Source organism: Amia ocellicauda, chromosome 20 (genome assembly GCF_036373705.1).
Source record: "Amia ocellicauda isolate fAmiCal2 chromosome 20, fAmiCal2.hap1, whole genome shotgun sequence".
Taxonomy (NCBI): domain Eukaryota; kingdom Metazoa; phylum Chordata; class Actinopteri; order Amiiformes; family Amiidae; genus Amia; species Amia ocellicauda.
Genome location: NC_089869.1, coordinates 4,635,825 through 4,662,092, shown reverse-complemented (window position 1 = coordinate 4,662,092; position 26,268 = coordinate 4,635,825). Strand labels below are relative to the sequence as shown.

The 26,268-nt window shown below is 40.1% G+C and overlaps 1 protein-coding gene across 6 annotated transcripts; it reads right to left on the bottom strand.

Moving 5' to 3' along the window:
- Positions 1-678: 678 nt before the first annotated feature.
- wbp1la (WW domain binding protein 1-like a) lies at positions 679-25,877 on the bottom strand. Of its 6 annotated transcripts, none has more exons than XR_010805101.1 (6): positions 25,643-25,877; positions 8,482-8,584; positions 6,674-6,835; positions 2,390-6,516; positions 1,266-2,208; positions 679-803 (listed from the first exon to the last, which is right to left on the bottom strand). XR_010805101.1 is itself a non-coding variant. In XM_066693303.1 (4 exons), exons 1-4 carry the CDS (start codon positions 25,724-25,726, stop codon positions 5,801-5,803), a joined length of 1,065 nt encoding a protein of 354 aa, XP_066549400.1. In that variant the 5' UTR covers positions 25,727-25,877; the 3' UTR covers positions 2,252-5,800. The 6 variants fall into 6 exon arrangements, 3 of the variants coding, with proteins under 3 accessions (XP_066549400.1, XP_066549401.1, XP_066549402.1); XR_010805100.1 differs by having other exon boundaries at positions 679-1,527; positions 2,179-2,208; XR_010805099.1 differs by having other exon boundaries at positions 679-2,208.
- Positions 25,878-26,268: the final 391 nt, after the last annotated feature.

Genomic DNA, 26,268 nt, shown 5'->3' with positions numbered 1-26,268 from the left:
GCGCTATTTTTTTTATTTTTTTTTAGGGCTTGGTTTCAGTTGAGCTCTCCCAGCAGACTGCCTGTACACAGACAATCAATCCATTTGTATTTTTATAGCACCCTTTACAGGGTAGCCACAGAGTGCTTTACAGAGTGATAAACATACAGCAAAATAAAATAAAATTATACCTTGAACAGTTGAAAATTAACTATCAACAGGCACAGAGGAGAGAAAAACAAACTCCTATGGATGGCATATAGGAGAAAATAAATCTCTGAGGGTCCACGGCCAAGGTCAAGGCTTAATGGTTGCCTCCCATTCAGACAGAGTTGTTACAGCAGCAAGGAGATCAGAAAGCTCTTAAACTGTGCTGCCGGCTGTGACAGTACATTCTACCTGCAGCCCAGGATCTCTGCAGAGGAAATGCCAAACAGGCCAGAAACGTGCAGCAATTAATAGAATAGAGGCCGCCAGAAGCAAACATCAGGTAAGGAAAGAGTCAAACTTAGACAGCTCGTCGGTGTTGGCTTTAGCAGGTTGACTGGGATATTCACTTCAGTTTCTGGAACTACATTCAAATGATTTCAAAATATGCATTTTGAAAAACACATACCGAATACCGAAACACATACTAAATGTTTGGAAGGTTTTTTGCCAACAGAATAAACTACCTTAGACAGAATAAACCTCAACATGCACTATTACATTTCATTTCACACCATCTGTGTAAAATATTTATTAAACATACAACACATTTTACATTCTAAACTAACAAGAGGTTGGTTGAAGGATCATAAACCAGTCCATTTGAGCCAATAAGTCTACAAAAGTAGGAAAAAAAACAAAATTAAATCCTCCGATTGATTAAACAGTCAATATTCTATACTAAACTAAGATAGGTATGGTTAAATTTGAAAGACAGATTAAAACATTTTTTTTTACTATCAGACATTGAGCTGCAAGTAATCTTTTGATTATTAATAGTTCCTCTTATAAAAAGGCAATCATAAATATACAGTTGGCCAGAGATGCTTAAAGTAGCTGCAATGCTTTTTAAAACCACAAGATGGGGTGGCGATCTTGTATATAATAACAGATGCCAAGCATATACACAACTCAGATTTCAAACGTCAAGTTATGGACAATTATTTTTTGTGATTGATTTAAAGACATGTTTGGAGGATAACAGAGATTAATGTCAGTCTTCCTGCAAGAATTGGAGCCTAAATCAAATTTTAAATGAAAATGTAACTAATCCAGAACATTTCTACAAAATAACTTACTTTTTGGAGAGAAAGTACAAAGTTGAAGAGTGCAAATTGATTTATTTGTCATTAGAACTACAGGTTAATTCCATTCATCCAATGGTGATGTCATATCCTCAGACCTTTTTTCATAATCCATCATCTGTGAGGGAGTGGAGAGGTAGCAAAAAGGAATCCCAATGTTCCAAAAACATTACTGAAAACTGCATTGTGGTAAACAGGGTGAATGTTTAGCATTTTCCTAAAAACATTCAGAGCGCTGCAATTCTTCTCCTGTGATCTGTGACCAAAAAGTATGCAAAATGCTGTGGCTAAAGCCTTCCATGTAAAACTACTTTCACATATGATTTACTGCTGTTGGAGTTCATATGTTCAACAATATTTTCTACATTATTTTAGAATGGAAAAATACAAGGAATTTACACCATCCGGTTTCAAACATTTACGTATTATTGGGATGAGTTTTGCAAATGCGTCTCATAGTGCTTTCATCAAATGAACAACGGTCACAGCTGGGGGCCTTATGCAATAGGCCTCTGGACTCATGAACCGAGAATCAAGGCGCTGAAGTCTCCAGTGCAGACTGGGCTGTATTATCCTCAAGCTGGGTACTCTGTCCCAGCTGTATAAATTAGTTTTGGCATGTATGGGTAGTGAGGAACTTGCCTAATCTGGCAAAAACAGCTTTTGGCTATTGTGATTTTTTTTTAAAGCAGATGCAAGTTGGAAAAAACTGGCTAAAGCAGAAAATCTAAACATCCTTCATAACCTTTAATGCATCTTAAACTCAATGTTAGTATGGTGCAAAGTGTAATCCTGGTTTAAACATTTAAAAAAACAAGGACAATTATAGAATTAGTAACCCCCACACAAATGACACGTTTGAGCTAAAAACCTTTCACAAAGTCAGACTAAAACTAAAATTACTGACCTTAAGAAAAAAACATCCCCTCAGGTGCTCCTTGGTGTTGATGAATATAGGGACAGAAACAAAAACAGACATGTTGGTTTAAAGTTGTTTTAATTTACTTGACTTCCTCAGTAAATGTACATACTGGCCCTTCTAGAAAATGTTAAGAGAAATACAAAGGCATCATGTTGACATAGGGAAAAAGCTATGATTAGTGCCTGACAGATCATACCTCATTGTCTTGTATCCCTCAAGGATGGCTATCACAATGTCTAGACAGCCTAGCACAACATCAACTGTAGTTCGCCACTTCGAACAGCCATTGAAAAGAGAGAGGAAATGAAAATAATTAAGAAACAGTGCAATGTTACCCTGTCGAGGTAAAACCTAGTCAAGTCCAAAACATGACATGAAGACCATTCACCTTTCGCTTAAAAACACAAGAACATTTTTTTGGTCACAGAACATGATAAAAACAAATTAATGCTAGTTTCTCAAATATAATTGTTTTCTGTAAAGCAAGCAGCTTACTGGGTTGTACTTAAACGGATTAAATGGATGACTTGATCTTTGAACATCTTTTGTACTTTTGGAGACAAAAGCTATGGCTTATGATATTGTAGCTGAGTAATAACTTATTTTTGGTTTACATCATGAAGGTACAATAAAGCAGCTAAGGTTAGGTAAGTACAGCTAAGGTAGTATGGGGGCTGGGGGGTTTACAAAAACATTTTGAATACTATACTAAATGTGTGAAGTCAAATGTGTGATTTTTGCAACTGTAATTAAGTCTTACAGAAGTTCCACCTATAGACAGGATGTGTATAGAAGAAGCCATACTGTCGATTTGGTGTAACACTGATCTACCTCCCCTCAAGTATCCCTTGGATGCTTTTCAAAAGTTATTATTCAGGAATACAGTACCCGATAAATTGTCAAATAATCTAAGCAGAAAATAAGCTTAAAAGATATTACAAAAATGAAAATAGGTGTATAAGTGTATTTTAGGGCATCACCTGTTGAAAATGGGGGATGTTGGGACTTCTTCAGATACTTTACATCAGGTTTCAGAACTCTAGATGGGATAAATTCTATTACGTCCACTCCCCCTCACACACACCTCCTTAATCAAATATTAGTCCTAGAGTCAGAGTGCAGGTAGAGTTCAATGTGGAGTAAAAGCCAATAGGGTTAAACATTTCAACATGGTCTTCTTTAGATATTTTAATTTTTTAGGTTTGACTACATCCAACAATTCAGAAACAAATATCTTGCATTTTATGTAATATTTCTTTTAAGTGACCAACGCTGCTGGGTTGAGAATTTTGAGAATATAATGGATACATTTCAAAAGATTCTTACTTCATTGTCACACCCAGAAGCTAACAGGAAAATCAAATGTGCTTCTGATACACAGCTCAAAGTAGTCCTAGGCAACGCAAAGGAAATTCCACATCATCTCCAAATATCTAAACAGAGAAGCTTTATGATTTGAACACTGTAAGGCTAGACTGGAGAACATGGCTAACATAGCTTGTTTCATTGAGATTAACTGCCACTGTGGCCAAGTGAAGAGCTGTGTGTAAATCTCTTGATCTTTTGAGAAGTTCCAAAGATCAGAAGAGAATGGTGTTGAACAGATTTCCTATTATGACTTGATAAAATACGTTTTTTCTTGACAGGACTACCAAAATAATATATCATTGCTCTTTTTACATGGCGTGTTCATCAAGATATGAACCGACAAAAACGTAAAAATCAAACATGAGGTAGCCACAATTAACGAACAAAACAGTTAGAATAGGAAAAATAAATGATTAAATCGACTGGAATGACAACACACTCTCCATGTCATGTTTGAATTTGGCTTTAGAACAAGATGATTCATACTTTATGTAAAGTAATAGGTTAAGTTTCCATCTGCCACATTACGTACACTCCAAATTATTTTCTACTGCCAGGTGAACAACTTCTCACTATAGATAAAAACATTTTCTGCTGAACTACTGGAACGCGAACAGGTGAGATCTGAACAGTTAAGCCAGATAAAACTCTTGTACACATCTTGTAGCTTGGTTGAGAAATAGCCTCAAAGTCATTCCTCTCACCAATGAATAAAAGAAACCTGTGAAGCAATCTAGGCTTAAACTATTTTGATGCTCATTTAAAAACATCTAGCTGTTGAAGCGCCTTGTTGCTATGGTCCAGTCTAAGGCACACTGAATGGGTAGCACTTGGTCTAATCAGACTGTGGGTTGGTGGTGTTCACTGCCCACTTCTCCATGCAGACAGAGGGCTAGTAAAAAACATGCAGTAGATCAGGTGGCAGGCATACTGAATGATGATTTCAATACCAGAAAGGCTGCAGATGTGTTGACATTCTATGTGAAGTTCGCTTTAAGCAAGACTAAAACCCTTCAAAAAACTGCAATAATCACCCACAACACTTTTGTGCCTCTATTCTAAACCATTTTATAAAGCTTCATTTAAGATAATTCATATCACTGGTGAAAACGATTGAAAATAAAAAATCTATTCAAATTCCCCATTTAAAAATAATGCACCTCCGTCTTATTTTCTTTTACAAGATCAACTAAGAAAATCACATACATTAATACAAGTGTAATGGAGATAACGTTAAAGAACTCATGGGGATGTTTGTAATCCTTCATACTACCACCAATATACGAGTTGTGTAAAGCTGGAACAGCGGGATGTGTATTTATGTACTGCATTACAGTATGCCAACACCCAATATTAAGGTTACGTGTAAAGATTTCTGGCTGTGTGATTTTGTCTTGCGACATAATTAACACCCTGTATAAAACACGTGTATGCGTGAACATGTTGTCTAGATAATTCGCTCTAAATGCTTTTTGGCGTTTGGAAAAATGAATAAAATCAAATACAAACAAACCAAAAATAGTACAATGATCAAAATGATTAGGTCTTAAAAGTACAAGGCCTCACTTGCACTATATTCCACACAGCTGGACAAAGTAGGACTGGCTGCAAAATGGTTAGAAGGTTAACCCTTCTAGATTTTCAGTTACATGAAGTCTTCCAGTCCACTGTGTGCTGCTATCCAAAATATTCTAGAATATCATCTCCTCCATGTAAAGATAAACAAAGGATGTGTCTTTGCAAGAAGGACACAACCTGCTCATGGGATTTTCTCCTGGGATCTCAACTGGCATCCTAAAAAAGGCATCATAAACCCAGCCCCCTTGGCCATGTGTTCCGATACAGCCCCTCTGAGTGATGGGCTTTGCTGCTGGTCTGGGCAAACCTCAGATGGAGGCCACAAAATCCCACACTGGGGAGGTGCTAGAACACTGGGTGAGAAGCAGTCTTCCCCTTTCAGCGAGAGCAGCTTCTGCGCATCATCTCCATCAGTCCCTCAAAGTCTTTAGTTCAATAGATTGGTGGAGGCAGGAGTGGTGTCCTCCTCTTGGCAGGGAAAGCAGGCCAGCACTCCTTCCACTTAAGGCGTCATCGGGACGGAACATGGAAAGTCCAGCACTTAACGCAAACCCCAAATCACCACGCAAGTAGGCAAAACTAACCAAAAACAAATAAAAAATGAAAAGGAATCAAATGCCAGCCAGTCTTGCTTGCTTCTCCCTCAGTGTGCCAGTTGTGCTCAGGTATGGGGCTCCGTGTTGCCGTTCTGTGGGTGGGGGGCCTCCTGCTCGTTGATGGTGTGTAGCAGTAGGCAGACAGGGGGCCGGGCCAGGGGGAGCTCTCCAGGCTCCTGTGCTCTTTCAGGGCCAGCAAGGCCCTGCTCCTCATCCCCGGGAGCCTGCGGGTCGCAGGATGTGCAGCTGTCACAGAAGTCCATGGGCCCGTCCAGGCTGTCGTCCAACAGCCCGTCCAGCTCCTTCAGCTCCTCGCCCTCCCTGACCCGGCTGCACACACAAACCTCTATGCCCGAGTCGCCCGTGAAGCGCCGGTGCCGTCCTGGTGTCTTCTCCTTGTCCTCTGGGCAGCTGTCACAGCCCAAGTCCCTCAGCAGCTCCTTGCTGCAGTCTGCTTCCTTGTCTCGGCATGGAGGGTCCTCTGCAGAAGCCACCTGGTGGCCACCCTGCTCAGGATCCAGGTGGATTTTACGGTCACCTCGCTGGATGTAGCCAGCAGGGGGCTCGGGCTCCTCATGGCAGGGTTGCGGAGAAAGAACAACCGGGGTGGGGCCAGGAGGACCAGTCTGTGTGCAGGAAGGTCGTCCGTCTGGCAGCTCAGGGTTCTGAGGGCTGGCACCAGCTGGAGGGCTGGGCTGCAAGGCACTGTAAGGAGGAGGAGGTGTGGGGGGGCGGTTGACTACCTCTTCATAGGCGGGCAAGAGATAGTTTGGCAAAAACCCTGGGAAAGCGGTAAAAAAAAATAAAAAATAATATAGATATATATATATATCTATATCTATATATATATACAAAATTAGAAGTGTGCTAATGAATCTACATACATACACACACACCATTGGGAGAAACTCCTCTACAAGAGAACCTACAACACCTACTGAAGTAGAAGGGCAGGGAGGTGTAGTTGTGCGCCTCCCGGTATGCGATGAGGTTGATCTCGTGCTGCCGCTGCTGCTGCTGCAATCTGTGTTTGGTGCGTCGGTGGTGGCAGACACAACAGCAGCTCAAGATGATGATAATGGTCCAGACTAGCCAGAACCCTGACAGGAAAGGAGCAATCCACCATCAGTACATCACAACAAAAGCATCATGGCCAGAAATTACTGCAAATTGCACCTGTAATCCAATGCTGTGTGAGCACAAAGATTCCCATCATATAGGTATTATTGGGAGAAGCTTTACTGTGAGGCAGTATCTTAAGCAGCTCTTGCAAACCCGACACAAGCACTTTACATTAATTGTGACTTAAATTAAAATAAAATTGGAAGAAAATCATGGTAAGATAGCATCACTGCAGAATGATCGCTTGACTAATGTTTTTAAATTATGAAAAACAATAAGTGAAAAATAAGTGTCAAAGCAAAGGCACCATATACAAGGAAGAGGGAGGGTAGTCTGCACCTACAAGATAATAGGGCAGAGGGTGGCCGGAAACTGTAAAAATAAATTGCAGGGATGAAAAAACATGTGAGGGGAGTAAATGCACCACAGACCCTCCATCAATTCTTTCAGCAGACAGAATTAAGAGAACCAAAAGGTCACAACATCTTCAATTTGTTTATATTTAGTGCAAAACTTAATCCCAGACATTTCTGGAAGCTTCAGGGGACTGTCTGCTTTGCCTAAACAAGCTATTGGTCCCAGGCAGCTGTTTACAGGGGCTGCAGGGGTAGAGTTACGAGAGGCATATCCATCCGGGGCTAATTTATCCTTCACGATGTGAAAAACTAAATGGAGCCCTTGACTCAGCAGATACTGTACCTTAATAAACAGGGCTGGGAGATTAGACTGAGCACAAAACATGGGGTGGAGGTGGGGGAGGGGGTCAACAGCACCACAATATGCCGAGGGAATTTTGAGAGACCAGGGTGGTAACTGAAAAGAGAACCTTTATGTAGAGGCTATGCAGTTCTCTCATTGTGATGTCATACAATTTTTACAGATGAAGGGGAGCAAGAATCAGAACAAGATGCCTCAACCTAAGACAATGCACTCAGTTCTGCTTTCATATACTTAATCTCCCATTTGGACTTCTCTGAACTATCAAACGGTCTTGGCACTTCTCCAGAAAAGGACCTCGGGCCACAAAGGAAAATACACATCAGTGGTACCTCCACATGGATATACAAGGCTAATGAATTCCACATGTATTGTCTAAAATTATGTACACAATGTTTTCATAACTGAACAATGCAAAGACCAAATGGTAGCTTTTTATTAAAATACTTTTCTGAAGGCTGGCTGTCCATGCAAGACAGTGGGAGAGGGGTTATTTTGCATCTTACACAACCACTGATTTCTTCTGCTCGGTTGTTGTTTGATCTGCTAAATAGTGTGAGGATTTGAGCAAAACTAATTTCAGGAAGACTCAAAGCATCTTCCACAGAAACACTCGGGAGACTAAAACCAGCATCACACCATGTTTGCAGCCTTTTGATAAAGCATTAAGCTTTTAAGCCAGTGCTCACAAGCACAGCCTCTCATTCTGCCTAGAGAAGTCAGGTTCAGATCATTATTTTTTAGATTTCAATTTTCTGCTAGAACAAAAAACAAAAAAACAGTACAGAACACATTTGTGAATGTGACATGGTAAGAAATGTGTCAGGGAAGTGCATATGACAATCTACTTGCTCAGGAATCTGGTTTGGCAGATTGAAATTGTAGCATAAAGTTGGATGGGACTTACACCACAGCTCGTAGTAATAATTACAGCACTGAGACTCCCCACAGCAGTGTCCTGACTCGCAGCTGTAGCTCTGATTGTTCACCCCATAGCAGAGCACTTTGTTCTGAAAGAAAACATCACCACTGTTACTACTTTCCAGGATTTAAAAAAGGGAGGGTGGGAAATCAAAATCAATATCATTAAGAATGATTACACAGGAGATCATAAATGTGTGGCACTTTACTTTGTCCAGTGATGTCTTCGGGTAGATGTTGTGAACTTCATAGTCACAATTAAAACTCAAATAATGGGAATTAAAAATGTGTTGGTTTTGTTTTTTAGATTTTCTCCATCAATATTCCATGTATAATAATTAACACAAATTTACAATACAAGTTAAACCATTACAATATTAATATCCTTACAATACACACACACTATTTCCAGACTATGTCTGGATGGTAACAACCTTAACGAATCATTAGAAAGTCACTTCAGGAATACACATTCAATCTGAAAAGAATCCTCAGTGTCAATCAGGTTAAATACAGGAAGACATCAGTTGCTGAGACTTATTCACTCCAATTTGCTTGACTGTGCACCACGCTATACAAGAAAGGGGCAATCACTTTTCCAATTCCAGGCAGAGGTTGACGACTAGGCCTATTCTTTCAATCCTAGCAGGGCTCAGTAATGGGTCGATAATGTAGGACAGTGTCTCATTGATAGTGTCATGGCTAAATTGATTCTGCAGCTTCCTGCACCCTTCTCTCTTGCAGTTAATTATTCTCAGAATTGGGATCTATGCCAGGCAATGTCCAGAACCCTTCCTGTACAACAGCACAATATGGCTGGCTGCAGTCTTGCTTTCAGCACAGCTTGTCCCTTACCACCTGGACCAGGCCCCTAACACTGACCTTTGTGGGGAATGTGTTTAAGCTCAGGGTAAACTTGAATACATTCAGTTTCCATCCACATTAACATGCTTGTAAGACACTTTGAAGAACCAAGAACTTCAAATAACATTGATCTAGTCTCTGCATGTCAGTTGTTTCAAAGTAAACCTATGCATAGAAGTATTGTGATCAGTATCAAAATGCAAGATCTACTGGGACTGAGTAGTGCCTGTTTTTAAGTTCTTGAAAGTTAAACTTTTAGTAGTTCCTACCATGAGGTCTATTGTACTTTAGACTGCTAACTGCCAGTGGACATTAGTCATTACCCACCAGTGTAAGATAGATTTAATGAGAATCCTGAATCTAGTGCACTGCAGGACCTTATGAATAAACCTGAGGCATGCAGAGCTGCTAGATTACCCAACAGCAGTAAAAGCAAATCCTCAGAACATTGAGTAAATATTAGCACACATCAGGGTGTGAGTTAAGTGAATATCAACATAGGTTCATGGCAAAATAAATTAATTAGTTTGGCTTAATGCATGCCCAGTAGGGCTTTAAAGTGCTTCAGTGCTACTGGAGGTTTGTTTGCTAATGTATACATTAGTTGTAAAAACTGTACACCAACCCAGAAATGCAATCATACTTGTTCTTTTGGAATGTATCCCAGTAAGACTGCAACATTATTTGAGTGATGGAGGCTTTTTTGGAAGAAGAGTTTTTGCATGCACAAGAATATAACTCTGCTGCTAAATAGGTTGTTTTTACTAAAGCTCATTTCAAGTGCTCTGGTAAGGAGGTTTTAAGCATATGGAGTTGCATTTATTGCACAGCTTTATGGCAGGCAATAGGGTCGGGCCAATTGCACTGCAGATGTTTCAATGGTTTAGAGACACTCACTTTCACATGGATATGTATAGTGAAATAAGAAGTTATTCTATACTTTTGTAGCCTGGCTGTGGCACATATCGTTGGGCATTTGACAGATGGGTGGAGAAATATGGCAACAGCACAGTTTCTAGTGCAGCAAGAGCAGCTGGTCTCTGTGGGGCCTTCCAGACTGTTCTTTGGGGAACAACTGAAAAGAGGTTTTAAAATTTTAAACCATGCAATGATGTCCCCTGCCTTTCAAAATTGACACCAATACTTAACCACTAATGCACTACTGCATGCACCTGAATTCAATGGTTACTAACTGACAGCGGATAGAAGTGTGGCTTCTTGTTGGCTAGTTGTTTCAGTCAACCACAGAATGAAGGCATCTCAAACCAGATCCTAGCCAAATGTATATGTGGTTGATGTATTCAAACCTGATAGTTAAGGCCATTTCCTACAACATCTGCCTTTACACTCAAGGGTCCCAAAGTGCTGCCTAAAATATTTCTCCATTTGGACACTGAACCACTGAAGGACAGCCTCAGTCTGGATGGAATAAAGTGCCTGATCTGACATGCCACAACTCTCCAACAACAGGAACAACCATGGAAACCAAGTGAATACAGCAGCAACCACACTGCAAGACAAAGACCTAAGGCTTGGCAGAGAAGGGATTATTTTTCCCCTGTAGTGAACTTGTCTTGATCAATGTGTTTAGTTTATATGCAAAGAAAGGTAAGATAACCTGTTCAACCAGTGACCATGTGAATAGTGAGCAATTAAATCCCTTTCATGAGCTATGAATAAATACTTCAGATAATTTCATGATATTTAAAAAAAAAAAAAAAAAAAAAAAAAAAATGGTATCAGTAACCTTTATCACACCTCTGAAATTGTTTAAATCAGATAGTAGCAACATTCTGAATTCATTACTTAACAACTAGGAGTACAATTTTAAATCTCAGCAACAATAAGGAGAACCACTAAGGGGTATGATTCTTTTATTGACTACATATTAAAATAGGCTTCTGTTTTTTTGAACCCAGAGGGAAATCCCACCACAAAACTAATCTCTTGCTTTGTAGCTTTTTCAGGGCTTAAGTGGTAAAAAATCAAATCTAACAAGTAACAGAAAAGACCAGCACGTAGCCTTACAGAAGCTACAAATACATATTGCTTAAAGCAAATGTATTTTATAGACTGCCAAAATTCTTCTATTGCCAATAAGCCATTCACTTGTTCATGTAAACCGTTTCTTGCAATGATCGGAGTATTAAAATGCTGATACAGAGCTATCCAAATGTTGGCAATAAAAGTACAGTGTCACAAAGGTACATTTAAAATAAACAGCTTTCCGTACCATAGGCTCCTATAATACATAAAACCATACAGAGGCGCTCCCTCACACATCTACTGGTGCTCATGCTCAGTTAGAAGTCCTCTGATATTAATCAGTTAAATAAACACTCTCAGAGAAGCTCTGTTTAAGTGAAGCTGACGGCTAGACTGATGCTTCCCAGACGTCCCCTTCACAGCATGTAGGAAAACACAAAGGCAAGGCATTTATTGTGGTTATGCAATTCACTTATACAGACCACAGGCTGCGGTCTAACACTGGTGTTACCACACTGTACGGTACTTTAATTATTGCTCAAATGACCCTTTACATCCACCTACATTGCATTAAGATAAAAAAAATACATAACATGAATGTTCAACAAAGTAAATGTTTATTGGAGAAAACCTTAAATGTATTGCAAGCTGACATGGAAATGGGAATGAAAAACTGCAGAACTGTAAATCCCACATTCTAAAAAGTTAGTTTCACGTCTACCATGTTTATATTTTAAGAGGGGAAGAGTTGACTAAGCCATTAAAAATATTTTAGGATTGTCTGCTTGAATGACAAAGCATGAAAACAGCTGTGTGAAGTGTGTGCTTTAACAAACTGGAAACATACACAAGCAGGAGTAAAAGAAGCTTGTGCAAGGTTTTCATGTCAAAGTATAACAGTACATGACTGCCAGATAAGAACTGAAGAGTAGAATTAGGTTCATTATCATGCACTGTTCATTATAATTGTTAGCACATAAATGCATTTTGTGGGGAAGCACACCGTGTAATACACAGGCAGAGGACTTTGCTTTTCCTGTAATAATGAGAAGTGGAAAAGGCCTTGGTAGCGGCCATTACTTCTGTGACAGTTTGTCAGCATTCAGCATGGAACCACCTTTATGAACGTCTGCAAATGGCTTTCCCATGCTTACACAATACATTTCTTGAGCCATTGTGCTATGTGTGTATCATGTTTTCCAGGGGATTTAACCATGTTAATTCACATACCAGTTAGTGCCAAAACTAAAAATCACACAGACGAGGTATTAGGTCAACCAAAATATATTCAACAAGTAGGCCTAATATAAAAAGTAATCTGAAAAAAGCCACACTGGGCTAGGGTCCTGTAGTGCAGAGGAAGATGCTTTTACAGGGTTGGCTACAGCTGCTGACAGCTCTGTGTACAGTCATAGTGCGATTCAGGCAGATTCTGGATGTTAAATTCAGATTTCATACAAGACACATACTGAGCTCTTACTGTAGGATTCACAGACCTTGATTAACACTACTCTTGGAGTATTGGGATTGCCAATAAAATACATCAAAACCAAACCCAATATCCAAAACTATGCAAACCGAAATAAAAATTATATGCTTCCACAGAACCCAATTGTAACAAGAACTGGAGAAGAATCAAACTCAAATGGGAAATGGGCTAGGTGTAGGCTATAATTGAGCCTAATATAGCCTCTATATAGTATACAGTGAGGGAAAAAAGTATTTGATCCCCTGCTGATTTTGTACGTTTGCCCACTGACAAAGAAATGATCAGTCTATAATTTAAAGGTAGGTGTATTTTAAAAGTGAGAGACAGAATAACAACAAAAAAATCCAGAAAAACGCATTTCAAAGGGAGTGCTCCTAATATCAGCTCGTTACCTGTATAAAAGACACCTGTCCACAGAAGCAATCAATCAGATTCCAAACTCTCCACCATGGCCAAGACCAAAGAGCTGTCCAAGGATGTCAGGGACAAGATTGTAGACCTACACAAGGCTGGAATGGACTACAAGACCATCGCCAAGCAGCTTGGTGAGAAGGTGTCAACAGTTGGTGCGATTATTCGCAAATGGAAGAAACACAAAATAACTGTCAGTCTCCCTCGGTCTGGGGCTCCATGCAAGATCTCACCTCGTGGAGTTTCAATGATCATGAGAACGGTGAGGAATCAGCCCAGAACTACACGGGAGGATCTTGTTAATGATCTCAAGGCAGCTGGGACCATAGTCACCAAGAAAACAATTGGTAACACTACGCCGTGAAGGACTGAAATCCTGCAGCGCCCGCAAGGTCCCCCTGCTCAAGAAAGCACATGTACAGGCCCGTCTGAAGTTTGCCAATGAACATCTGAATGATTCAGAGGAGAACTGGGTGAAAGTGTTGTGGTCAGATGAGACCACAATCGAGCTCTTTGGCATCAACTCAACTCGCCGTGTTTGGAGGAGGAGGAATGACCCCAAGAACACCATCCCCACCGTCAAACATGGAGGTGGAAACATTATGCTTTGGGGGTGTTTTTCTGCTAAGGGGACAGGACAACTGCACCGCATCAAAGGGACGATGGACGGGGCCATGTACCATCAAATCTTGGGTGAGAACCTCCTTCCCTCAGTCAGGGCATTGAAAATGGGTCGTGGATGGGTATTCCAGCATGACAATGACCCAAAACACACAGCCAAGGCAACAAAGGAGTGGCTCAAGAAGAAGCACATTAATGTCCTGGAGTGGCCTAGCCAGTCTCCAGACCTTAATCCCATAGAAAATCTGTGGAGGGAGCTGAAGGTTCGAGTTGCCAAACGTCAGCCTCGAAACCTTAATGACTTGTGTGCAAACCTGGTGGCCAACTACAAGAAACGTCTGACCTCAGTGATTGCCAACAAGGGTTTTGCCAGCAAATACTAAGTCGAAGGGGTCAAATACTTATTTCCATCATTAACATGCAAATCAATTTATAACTTTTTTGAAATGCGTTTTTCTGGATTTTTTTTGTTTTTATTCTGTCTCTCACTGTTAAAATACACCTACCATTAAAATTATAGACTGATCAAATCTTTGTCAGTGGGCAAACGTACAAAATCAGCAGGGGATCAAATACTTTTTTCCCCCCCTCCCCCTGTACATATACACAGTATGGATTTCCTGTACCATAACAATAACAAGTAATAGTAATCATGCAACACATGAACTGTAAAAGGTATAGATTCAGGTAGATTTAGCACAGCCGGGTTTACACTCACCTAAAGGATTATTAGGAACACCTGTTCAATTTCTCATTAATGCAATTATCTAACCAACCAATCACATGGCAGTTGCTTCAATGCATTTAGGGGTGTGGTCCTGGTCAAGACAATCTCCTGAACTCCAAACTGAATGTCTGAATGGGAAAGAAAGGTGATTTAAGCAATTTTGAGCGTGGCATGGTTGTTGGTGCCAGACGGGCCGGTCTGAGTATTTCACAATCTGCTCAGTTACTGGGATTTTCACGCACAACCATTTCTAGGGTTTACAAAGAATGGTGTGAAAAGGGAAAAACATCCAGTATGCGGCAGTCCTGTGGGCGAAAATGCCTTGTTGATGCTAGAGGTCAGAGGAGAATGGGCCGACTGATTCAAGCTGATAGAACAGCAACTTTGACTGAAATAACCACTCGTTACAACCGAGGTATGCAGCAAAGCATTTGTGAAGCCACAACACGTACAACCTTGAGGCGGATGGGCTACAACAGCAGAAGACCCCACCGGGTACCACTCATCTCCACTACAAATAGGAAAAAGAGGCTACAAATTTGCACAAGCTCACCAAAATTGGACAGTTGAAGACTGGAAAAATGTTGCCTGGTCTGATGAGTCTCGATTTCTGTTGAGACATTCAGATGGTAGAGTCAGAATTTGGCGTAAACAGAATGAGAACATGGATCCATCATGCCTTGTTACCACTGTGCAGGCTGGTGGTGGTGTAATGGTGTGGGGGATGTTTTCTTGGCACACTTTAGGCCCCTTAGTGCCAATTGGGCATCGTTTAAATGCCACGGCGTACCTGAGCATTGTTTCTGACCATGTCCATCCCTTTATGACCACCATGTACCCATCCTCTGATGGCTACTTCCAGCAGGATAATGCACCATGTCACAAAGGTCGAATCATTTCAAATTGGTTTCTTGAACATGACAATGCGTTCACTGTACTAAACTGGCCCCCACAGTCACCAGATCTCAACCCAATAGAGCATCTTTGGGATGTGGTGGAACGGGAGCTTCGTGCCCTGGATGTGCAACCCACAAATCTCCATCAACTGCAAGATGCTATCCTATCAATATGGGCCAACATTTCTAAAGAATGCTTTCAGCACCTTGTTGAATCAATGCCACGTAGAATTAAGGCAGTTCTGAAGGTGAAAGGGGGTCAAACACAGTATTAGTATGGTGTTCCTAATAATCCTTTAGGTGAGTGTATAGTGGCGCATTAACATCTGCTAGACAGGGACATTTCTCCTCCAACTGTCGCGTTTCGATTCTACTTACAAGTACAGCACGTTGTTAATACAAAATAGTTATAATAGTAATAGTAATAATAATACTACAACTGTTGAAGCACTGTTGAAGCTTGCAGATCGAGTTCAGCCCGGCGACGAGAGCGGGGCTCTTGAGCATTAAAGAATCTCTTGGTTGTGTTGGTTATTGCGTGTCAGTTCTCTCTCCTCATGTCTGTGTGTTTCTGATGCACATTTATTGCCGCATCCGACACGTGTGGAAGAACCGGGAAGAACGCAAAATGTCCTAATGACGAAAAATAATGCCGTAAAGATTGAGATTTGCGACACCACAATATAAACGATAGACGTTTTTCTATCGTCACACGATATATATCGTCATATCGGACAGCCCTAGTCAGTGGGCACACGTACAAAATCAGCAGGGGATCAAATACATTTTTCCCCTCAATGTATATGTTGGCTAATATAAAATAAAGCCGATATTGGATAAATATAAATCCAGTTGGGTAACCCAATTCTATAGAAACCTAAGCCATTTTCATGAGCGGACATACAAGACTAAAAAAATAGATTGATAGTAATAGATGGTAAATGGAAATTTTACAGACCTTTGATTGCTCCATGCAACAGAACTATTCACATGGGCTGCGTTCAAAGTGGTAAATGACTGAACTCGATTTTCTCTCACAAATATGGATCTGTAATTTGCATATGTTTTCCAATGACACCGGTTTTGTTAATCTCATGGAAATAAAAACAAGTTCAGTCCAGCGAACCACTTTTGTAACCGGACTAATATCACCGATTACTTTTCCCACGCAGAGTTAATCGCGTGTTACACACAAATTAAGATATGGTACATGGCGTCATAGATATTATACAGAGCACTTCACTGTCAAAACAGATATTAAAGTACAAAGTACAGGGGACAAACTTTAAGCATTAAATGGACCTTTGTTCAAACGGAACAGAAATGAAAAGCACTTTGATTTTTTTTTTCCAGAACAGGTGAGCAATTAGTCCTTTAAGCAACAGTATTCAACCAAGTGTTTTTTATTACTACAGCTTGCAGTGTAAGCATACAAAAGAATAATGAAGTGTCTTACCGTCTCAGCAGTTCCGAGATCAACTTGAGATGAACACATGCCAATACATTTTACAATTAAAATCAAATTTACATTATAAACTGTTCTCACACTAAAAGTTAAAGGTTCTCTGATTTCAAAGGTGTGAATTGCTTATTAACATAACAGTCTGAATTAAAAGTATTTTTTTGCTTATCATATAAACATTATTGTTCATACAATGGAGGAGTGGAGAGATGCCCTGCTCAAACCCAGTCACCTGAACCACAGCATTCCTTCCACTGGTCACAGCGCCTCAGTGCCAGACAGTAACACGATACACACTTCCAGCCCTCAAATTGAAGCTGCCACAGACAACAGCCGGGGAGCACGTGTCATTCAATAGCCAGATAAAAATCAAGAAACTCAGTGACCATGTTTGGCAACATTAAATTCAGACCAAACACACACATAAAAAAAAACAAAAAACTACAAAGGAGTTTTCTGCAGGAGAATGTGCCTTATCTTAACAAAATCATCAACAACCTACTCTTCCTGTCCTACTGTACCCTGTACAAAAGTAATCTAAATTTTAGAGAGTAGTTATTGATGAATGAATTAATGAAAAATGTATTGGGTACAGATATAGGCTACATATATTTTTCCCCGTACGCAAGACTATCCAAAGAGACGAGTCGGGGATCTTGAAGGACTTTTAGCAGAGAAAAGCCACTGTGCGTACTTTGATTACCTGTCTCATTCCCAGCAGGAAAGGCATGCTGCAGCAAGGTGGCTCTCTCCAACTACAGAGATCAGACACGACGCATGGAGATGGCAGCAGCGCCCAGGCAGGAGGAGGCTGCACTGTGAGATCTGGACATCTCCTCAAAGCAGTATGACCCAGCCGTCAGTTGCAGGGCTCTATTTAAACACCCAAGCTCCTCTTAATTTAAAACCCGGGGGAAGCGTGCCAGGGAATGCTAGTAAACAGGGTCACGCAAGCCCAGTTCACACCCACCCACCCTGCAGGACACCGATGACATTCGAATGTCTGACATGGCACTGTGTCGTCAGCATATAGACCTGAGGGAGGGGTATGTGTGAATCCACTGGAACCACATCTAATAATTTCAGGGTTACCAGCGCTCGAACTGGGGGAGGAGCGAGATAAAAGTGGTAAGCCCAGTGCTTACACTAGAAGTAAGATATGAAGTCTGCTCGTAAAAAAAAAGCAACATTGCTTCAATATGACATTCTGACAGCTCAGACACAAATGCTTATTAATATCATATGATCGAGTGTGTGGCACTTAACATTCTATGTAAAAAGTATTTATATTTTTTACCATGCCAAGGAAACATCTAGCATTTTCTGGTCAATTATAAATTAGAAATTGTCAGGATTGTGAAGTTTTGAAGTCTAAAAAGAGAATGTTTGCTGCTTTAAGAAGGTAGAAAAGTGTGAGGAGGGGATGGGTGGAAATAAAGAGACTCCACCATAGGACACCTGTCCTGTGTTTTGTGTAATGCTCTGCTGGATTTTGATAAGCAACCTCTCTACTAATGTTCTTTAAAACACAGGCTCCACTGATGCTCTATTGGGAAGATTTTGCCCAGTTCAGCAAGACTGCATGGAAATTAAAAACATGGACAAATCAGTGGGGGGAAATTAAAATAAATTCTCTGTACTACCACAAAGTAATTGGTCTAATATTTGAAGGTTAGCATTGTACTGGAAGTCTAAGAATATGAAAATCATGTAGCTTGTCTCTGGCTACTGATCCAACTAACATATCAGATAAAAAAGATTGCAACAGGTGTATGACTGCGACAATTAAAAACTGTTTCTCAGAGGACTTGGCAAATACTGCTATTACTGTACAGCAAATGCATACATTTCAGCAGATCTCTTTCTCCAGTTAGTCCTTATCTGGAATATTAACACATTAACACTGTAATTAAAAGGAGTGTCAAGGTTGTCTGCCCAGATTCTTGTTACAAATATATCTGTATAACAAATGTATTTTCTGAACCTGGTCAAAAACAGAAGAAAAGCTTTCTAAACTCAGACAGAGACACACACAAATAATGAGACAAAGAGCATGCAGACAAACAAGATTCCACTGATGAAAACTGGTTCTGAGTACAATCATCCATTCTTATATTAAGACAAAGACTATGCAAGTTTTACATTACCATGAGCCTGGTGGTAAAATAAAACTAAACCTTTGCAATTTAAACGGATTTAATAAGGAACTGCTGAAAAGAATGGAGAGTGTAATAATGGTCGAAAAGTGCACTCCAGTATGCACACTCTACTAAAACAAGTTTACAGTGTTCTTGTGAACCAAGGCACAACATCACTTTATTGCATGTTAAATATGATATGTAGGGATGTACAAGAGAAATCCAGGCAGATTCTCAGAATAATTGGCTGACAGGCACCTCTACGTTCTTGGTTTCTCTTTTTTGCTGCTTGACTGCAGCCATTTTACCTTAGAAAGTCAACATGACATGCTAGATTTCAGCAAGTTTGTCTGATAGGCAAGGACTTAAGTTTTCCTTGCATGATTACCTCCAGCTACTCTTAACCAAAGTGTCATTCTATTTTTTATTATTGTAAGATATTCAAGGTGGAAATGAAGAAAACTAAGGATAGAATGTCACGGTGTTTGAACTTTAACATTAGAAAACTCAGCTGTCATTTTCAAAAGCAAACTTGTAAAGATGCAAGTATGGAGGAACCAAGTGATTCCTCAACCATTTTGTTCTCAGCATGTGCAAATGCAACTCTTTGCTCTGCTTTACAACTCAAAAGTTGTTTGATTTAAAGAAAACAGAGTGACAAGAGCTGAGTGGCAGCATTAAATCCAGTGGCAATGACAAGTACTTGTGCCAAACGTTCTAGAACTTTGCCTCTTCAAAATGTCTGAAATCAGTAAAATACGTGCAACAAGATCACAAACCCAAACAGAACATTAATACAGTAATATAGACTGTAGTATTATTGTACATGTCATTATACAGTGTCTTGCAAAATTATTCAGACCCCATGGGGTCTCATTTTGTGAAGTTTCAAAATCATGCACTTTTTTTAGACTTAATATATTTTTAAACTTCAATGCACAAACTGAAGACTAAGAGTAAGATAAGTTACAGGTAGATGTCCGCAAGAACTAAACTAAATTTTGATTCCATAAGTACTCAGACCCATCAACTCAATATTGGTGGAAGCATCTTTGGCAGCATTTTACAACCACTTTTCTAGGTATGTTTCTACCAACTTTGCACACTGTCTCTGTAATTTGTACCCATTCTTCTGGGCAGATTTGCTGAAGCTATCCATTTGCTTGGGGATCGCTTAAGTCTTTCCACAGATTCTCCATAGGATTCAAGTCAGGACTTTGACTGGCCAATTAAGGACAATCTTATTCTTAAGCCCTCAGTGTAGCGTTGGCCTAGTGCTTTGGATCATTGTCCTGCTGAAAGGTGAATTCTTGCACACGTTTTAAGTCTTTAGCAAACATGTTTCCTATAGTATTTGCCTGTACTTTGCACATTCATTTATTTCCCCCCTCCGCATTCCTAACAAGATAATCAGTCCCTGCTAAGGAGAAGCATCCACATAGCATGCTGTTGCCACCACCATGCTTTACTATAGGGATAGTGTTGACAGATGTGACGAGTTGGAACACAAAACATTAAGCTTGGCATTTAGACCAAAAAGTTCCAATTTGGTATTTTCTGACCACTACACCTTTGCCACCTAACTATGGAATCTCCCAAGTGTTTTAGCAAAAATTCTAATGGGATTCAAGGTGGGCTTTTGACACCCTACAATACAGGCCAAATTTGTGTAGTGCTTGCGATATTGCTTATTCATTCATTAACTTAATCAGTCTGTTTCTTCAAAAAAGTCTACGGACACAATCAAACAAGGCAAGAGAACAGGAAAGCAAATTCATTTTTAAGCAGGCCAAGGCTTATGTCACCCCCTTAATTAGGCTAGATCAGTGTAGCAAAACATTGTGATTTCTGTATTTTTCTTTCAAAGTAAAAAAATAAGCTTATTAGGTACTGCACAGGAAGAAGTCACTGTTCAAAAAGGAACACTGTATTGTGGTTAAAAACGTGCAAAAGTCAATGTGTTAAACAATGAAGACAAAAAAAACCCTACAACAATTACTGATTGACTATTAGGGTCAATAGATGGATGGATAGTAATACAGATGAACCCAATTAAACCTGATTAAGGTGAAGTGCTTTAGTCAGGGAATGAAAGCTAAGTCAGCTGACTGACTGCTGCTCAAAACAACAAACGGGGGTAGGGTGAGGGAGGCATGGCTACCAAAGTAAAGTTGCCTTTGAATTTGTTAATTTCTGAGTAACTCCTTCTGAGCTGTGGGGCTAATCCAGATACTTCTACCCTAGGACTCACTGCCCCCACAATGTTCACAGTGAGAGCTTGGATTTAGAAGATCCCTCAATTTAAGTGGAGTTGTAAATCACTTCTTAGCTATCCATCACATTTTACCTAATTCTGAAAGTAAAAATCTAAACATTACATATAATGTAATATAAAATTAAGTTAACCAATCTGTTCAACATGTGCCTGTAAGTGTATAAGATTAGATCTTCACTTAAGCAATTTCACTTTATTCCATACCAACTGCTGAAAGCTTCTGAACATAACACAGCCATTTGATTACAAGATGTTAGCCTAATTCTTTATCTTCCTCTATTCCTACATTGTTTGTACAATCACATTATAATCAAGCACCCGTGTAACACACAAGAACCACTTTACCCATGTATCGCATAACATGGAGATCTGCTTTTGAAATATCAGTGTTGCTCATGAATTCGATGAGTTAGCATTGTTTTTACTTCTGATAACACTAGGATATCTGGATCTGCATCATTCATCCATTTCAGTGTCAGCAAACAAAACAGCCATCTGGAACACAATCAGTTTGAGTCAAGAGGATAAACGTTTTGGGGACGGGGAGGAAAAAAAAAAAAAAAAAAACTTCTAGTTGTGGAACATGGCATTTAAATGGTGCTTAAAAGTCACTGGAGTTAAGGCTAACCCTGTTTACTGGCACATTGAAATACATTTTCAAGGCCACTGCATTGTCCCTGATGTAGATGTTTGCAACCAGGAGTATCTAATGTACTGGAACAGACCTTGGCCTCTATTCTCAGACAAATAAAATATGGTAAGGGAGATGGCAGAAATAGTTAAATATATCAGCCATAAGTCAAAGGGAATCCTCTTTTTCCACAGGAACAATCTGATTTTACCTAACAAGAAACATTTTACTGAGAAAATGCAACATTGCAATGTTTATTTTTTTCCAATGATTAGGAGGAAATTGTGAAATTTCATGATGGTGGGTAGCGATACAATTCTGCGTAAGGACTGAAGGTAGACTACCTTCGCAAAAACACAGAACAAACACGTTTGTTGCCAATGTTTTTTTCTCCCCATTGCATTTGCCTTTCAGTTTTTCTACTAGAATGTTTGAAGTAATGGATAGACTACCACATGGAAAAGACTGACAAGTGGAGAGAAGAGAGAGAGGAAGGAGAAAAAAAACATTACAGTCAGTCAGAAACGTTGCTACAAACTAGCTACTCTTTCAGAATAAAACAGGCGTTTTACTGGGAAATCCTAATGTCTGCAGTTATCGAGGTTGCCTAATTTGACAGGGTTCCCCTCAGGGATGCTTTACAGCATTGTACACTTGTGGCATGAAGTATAAATGAATCTTTGATCCACTGTATTTTGCAGGAACATTCAGAAACCCCACTGTTTATTATACATGCACAAAGACTGTTACACCTACAGTTCTTCAGTTTTAAATGAAAGTAGCCTGTAGTAGTTTATTAACCATGAATTATGGACCTGTAACAAATGAGTAAAGAACCATTTGCAGGGGCTGTTAGGTCTGAAAACATAATATGCATTCCAGTAATGCTTTGTTAATCATGAGATGATAGAAATGTCTTGGTACCTGTCCTGACTGCAAAAAATTAATCCTTTACACTGGCTAAAGGCAATACCTGCACACATTGTTGTATCACAATTTCATCTTACACAGGCTAAACTGAAAAAAAAGAGTACGAGTGATTTTAAAATATCCTAAAAATAAAAGATCTGCTATATTCTCTTACCATCCATCTTAAAAAAAAAAAAAAAATTGAAATGTACAGCAGTACATTAATGTTCATATGTGAATACAAAAAGAAAAAATGTTCAATATGGTAAATGTGAAGTTGTATTATATTGCACGCTCTAGTTGAGAAGCATTAAAAAAAGTGTGAAGGATTCAGCCCCTTGGCTACACACATCTTAACTACATGTGAACGGAAAAAGATGCAGGCGAAAAAGTGATGTTTGACATTGTAATAGGAGAACAATTTTGGAACACGGTCTGAAAGTCCATCACACATACTCGGTAGACTAAAGTGTAGTCTACTTTAAGCACACGTGACCCTCTCAGTCAGGCCTTAAGAAAGACCCATAAAAACAGCATGTTCCTTGTTGAGAAAGTGCATCACTCCTCCTCGGCAAAATACTCAAGAGATTCTGATGTGCTACAATGTATTTATTTCCCCCAAACTAAATTAAATAACCACATTTTCTACACAAATTAAAAGGCTGTAATGCTTGTACTTTACAAAATCTGATCATGTGTACTGTGCTCATACATTATTGGCATCTCAGCAAGTCAAATATTTTGCCGATTAAATCTTCATTCTGATACAGATCTTAAGGACACAAAAACAGACACAAAATAAGATAATCTATTGTGGAATGTTAAATGACGAGCAAAAAAACAAGGACATTGGAAGAGGGCAGCTTTAATCCAGCTTATGCAGCTTGTTATAATCGGTGAACCCAAATAATTCCTGCATCTTCTTACATCTAAACAGTTAAGACATGGTCTTTGGTTAACAAAGTGGGTGTTCATGTTTTTCCATCTAGAAAATCAAAACTAGCAGCAACTTATGTGGAGAGTTATTTTAGGTAAAGGGGTTGATGACTAGACAGGTTGGTTCCCAACTACTTAAACACTGCAGAAGACACCTGTTAACACAACCTGAACAAAATATTCCCGGAGGACAAATGATTCATATTCTTTTAATACGAAATGAAAATAACTCCAGTGCATTATCTTCCACTTGAAATACAAACAGGTCATTACCACCACAACAATGTAACAAAAGCAGAAACCAGTGGAGCCTTTCACCAAGAGAATCACATCATACTCTTCTGCATGCTGGATTGTCAGAGACAGCAGCTGTGATTGCACCATAGCAGGGTTTTATATTATCCTGTCATAACAACCTGAACAAACACATTTCGATCTACATAACTGGTGCACTGTTTGTTCATTGACATATTCGGGTGTCTGTGCTAAAATGGACATGGTATGTTTCATTTTAAACCGTAAGGGTATGGTTTCGTTTATTTGTATGCATTATTGAACTTCAGACTGTGACGTCAGGCTCCGTCGGTAATACGAAGTTATACTGAAGTAATTGACCTTGAACAGCGATTCAAACCTCTTTTTTTCGCGCAGCCAAGTCATCCAGGGTTCGGGTAATCTTCCGTGACAGTACTACGGCGACGGTAATAAACAAAATGCTATGAATCCGAAAGGTAAATGATACACGATGTTCTTTGCAGTCCTGGCACTGTCCGTTTATTTGTACTGCCAAACTGCAGTGCTCACGAAAGGGTCGTGAGGCGTGCAGCGCAGATGTCCGCAGCTCTGCGCAGATCTGCAGAATGCCAACGACCCCATTGGTGGAGCGGCGCAGACCTGCAGAAACCTGAACTACACCAACAAACGGTGCCCGTACATCTTAATAATACTCCCACATGTGTTACAGTGTTGGTTAGGTTAGCACGCCACGGGGCCAAACAAACAAACCAAAACTTCCTGCTTTTTCGTCAATTTTAAGGGGAGGGAGACCACAGGGACACAACTTATACAAAAAGGGAATACTGCCCTCTTACTGTAATAGCAGTATTGCCACCCTGACAGACAAAGGAATAAACAGTTGACACTACTAGTAGTATAGGGCCTTTCTTTGCTCTGTGTGGCAATATAATAACAGGGACATGGCACAAGCAACAGCTGCACATCAGCAGCCAGTCAATATGTAGCCCGTTTAGCTGGCGAGCAAATGTTTTGATCCCTCTCACAACTAATGCATGCTATCCAGTCTCCATGCCGATTTGCCATTTGTAATCACATTATTTTCTTCCCAATGCTCGCGTATACACGTCCTGGTAAAAAGACTGGTAGACAAAGTAAGCACAATCCAGTTTAAACGGCACGTTAGCCTATACATAAGTATAAAAGCGTACTGCAATTGTTGTGTATGCACAATACACACGTTTCACGTCCTGCGTCAGAAGGGAAAGCACCAGCAAACTAGCGCAAAGTATACAGAAAGAAAAGTTGCGGGTAACTTACTCAAACTACTCCAACCTCAACAATGCCTCAACAAAAAGTGATTATACAGCTACAACGTGGCGACTTTCGAGTAGCACAGATTGGATAACTGTGGCATTAAGGAGTTGTCCGCACAACAATACAAATTTGGGTACAACGGTTATATACATGTTATACGCAAGTGGGCCCCAAGCAACACAACCCCAAAAAAACAACAACCGAGACTAACTGCTCAGCAGCCCAATGCACTACAATGTTTCGGATCTTACCTCTGTGGCAGTCTTCTCTGTAGTAAGGCTGACGGGTACAGCGTGGAACAGGAGCAGGCTCATTTTAAGAAGACGACAATCCATTGCCTTTATTATCCCCTGTTTTCCCTCACTGACAACACAAACACACACATCAAGAGACAACAATACCGCACATCGAGCCTCCACACTCAACTGGCTCCCTTAGGTTAAAACGAAAAAAGGCCACCGAAAGCCCCCGCCTCCTTCTATTTCGCAATTGGGCCATTCGAGGGCAAACTTCCTAGGTCCCCGGATCTCCTTCGCTGTCATTGGCTGCGCCGGCTGTCACTCTCACGCCACGGCCTCGCTGTCAGGGTAGGTTTCGCCGTCCTGGGTGTGACTTCATAAGCGCTCGTTTGCAGAGAAGTCAGCTGATCGAGGATTTAAAGAGACAGGAAGTGTCTTGCGGGGTCGTTTTTCAATATATAATTGTTTCGGTTTCAACGTCCATCTCCGCCTTACAAAGTACACAGTACGAGCCTACCCATGAAGCCCTGTTGTCACACAATTGTTATTTCATCCTTCCATCTTGTATGTGGTCTTCCTCCATCTTTTGGCCATCTTTGGGTTGTTTTTCCTGCAATGTATCTAATTCATTGCAATTT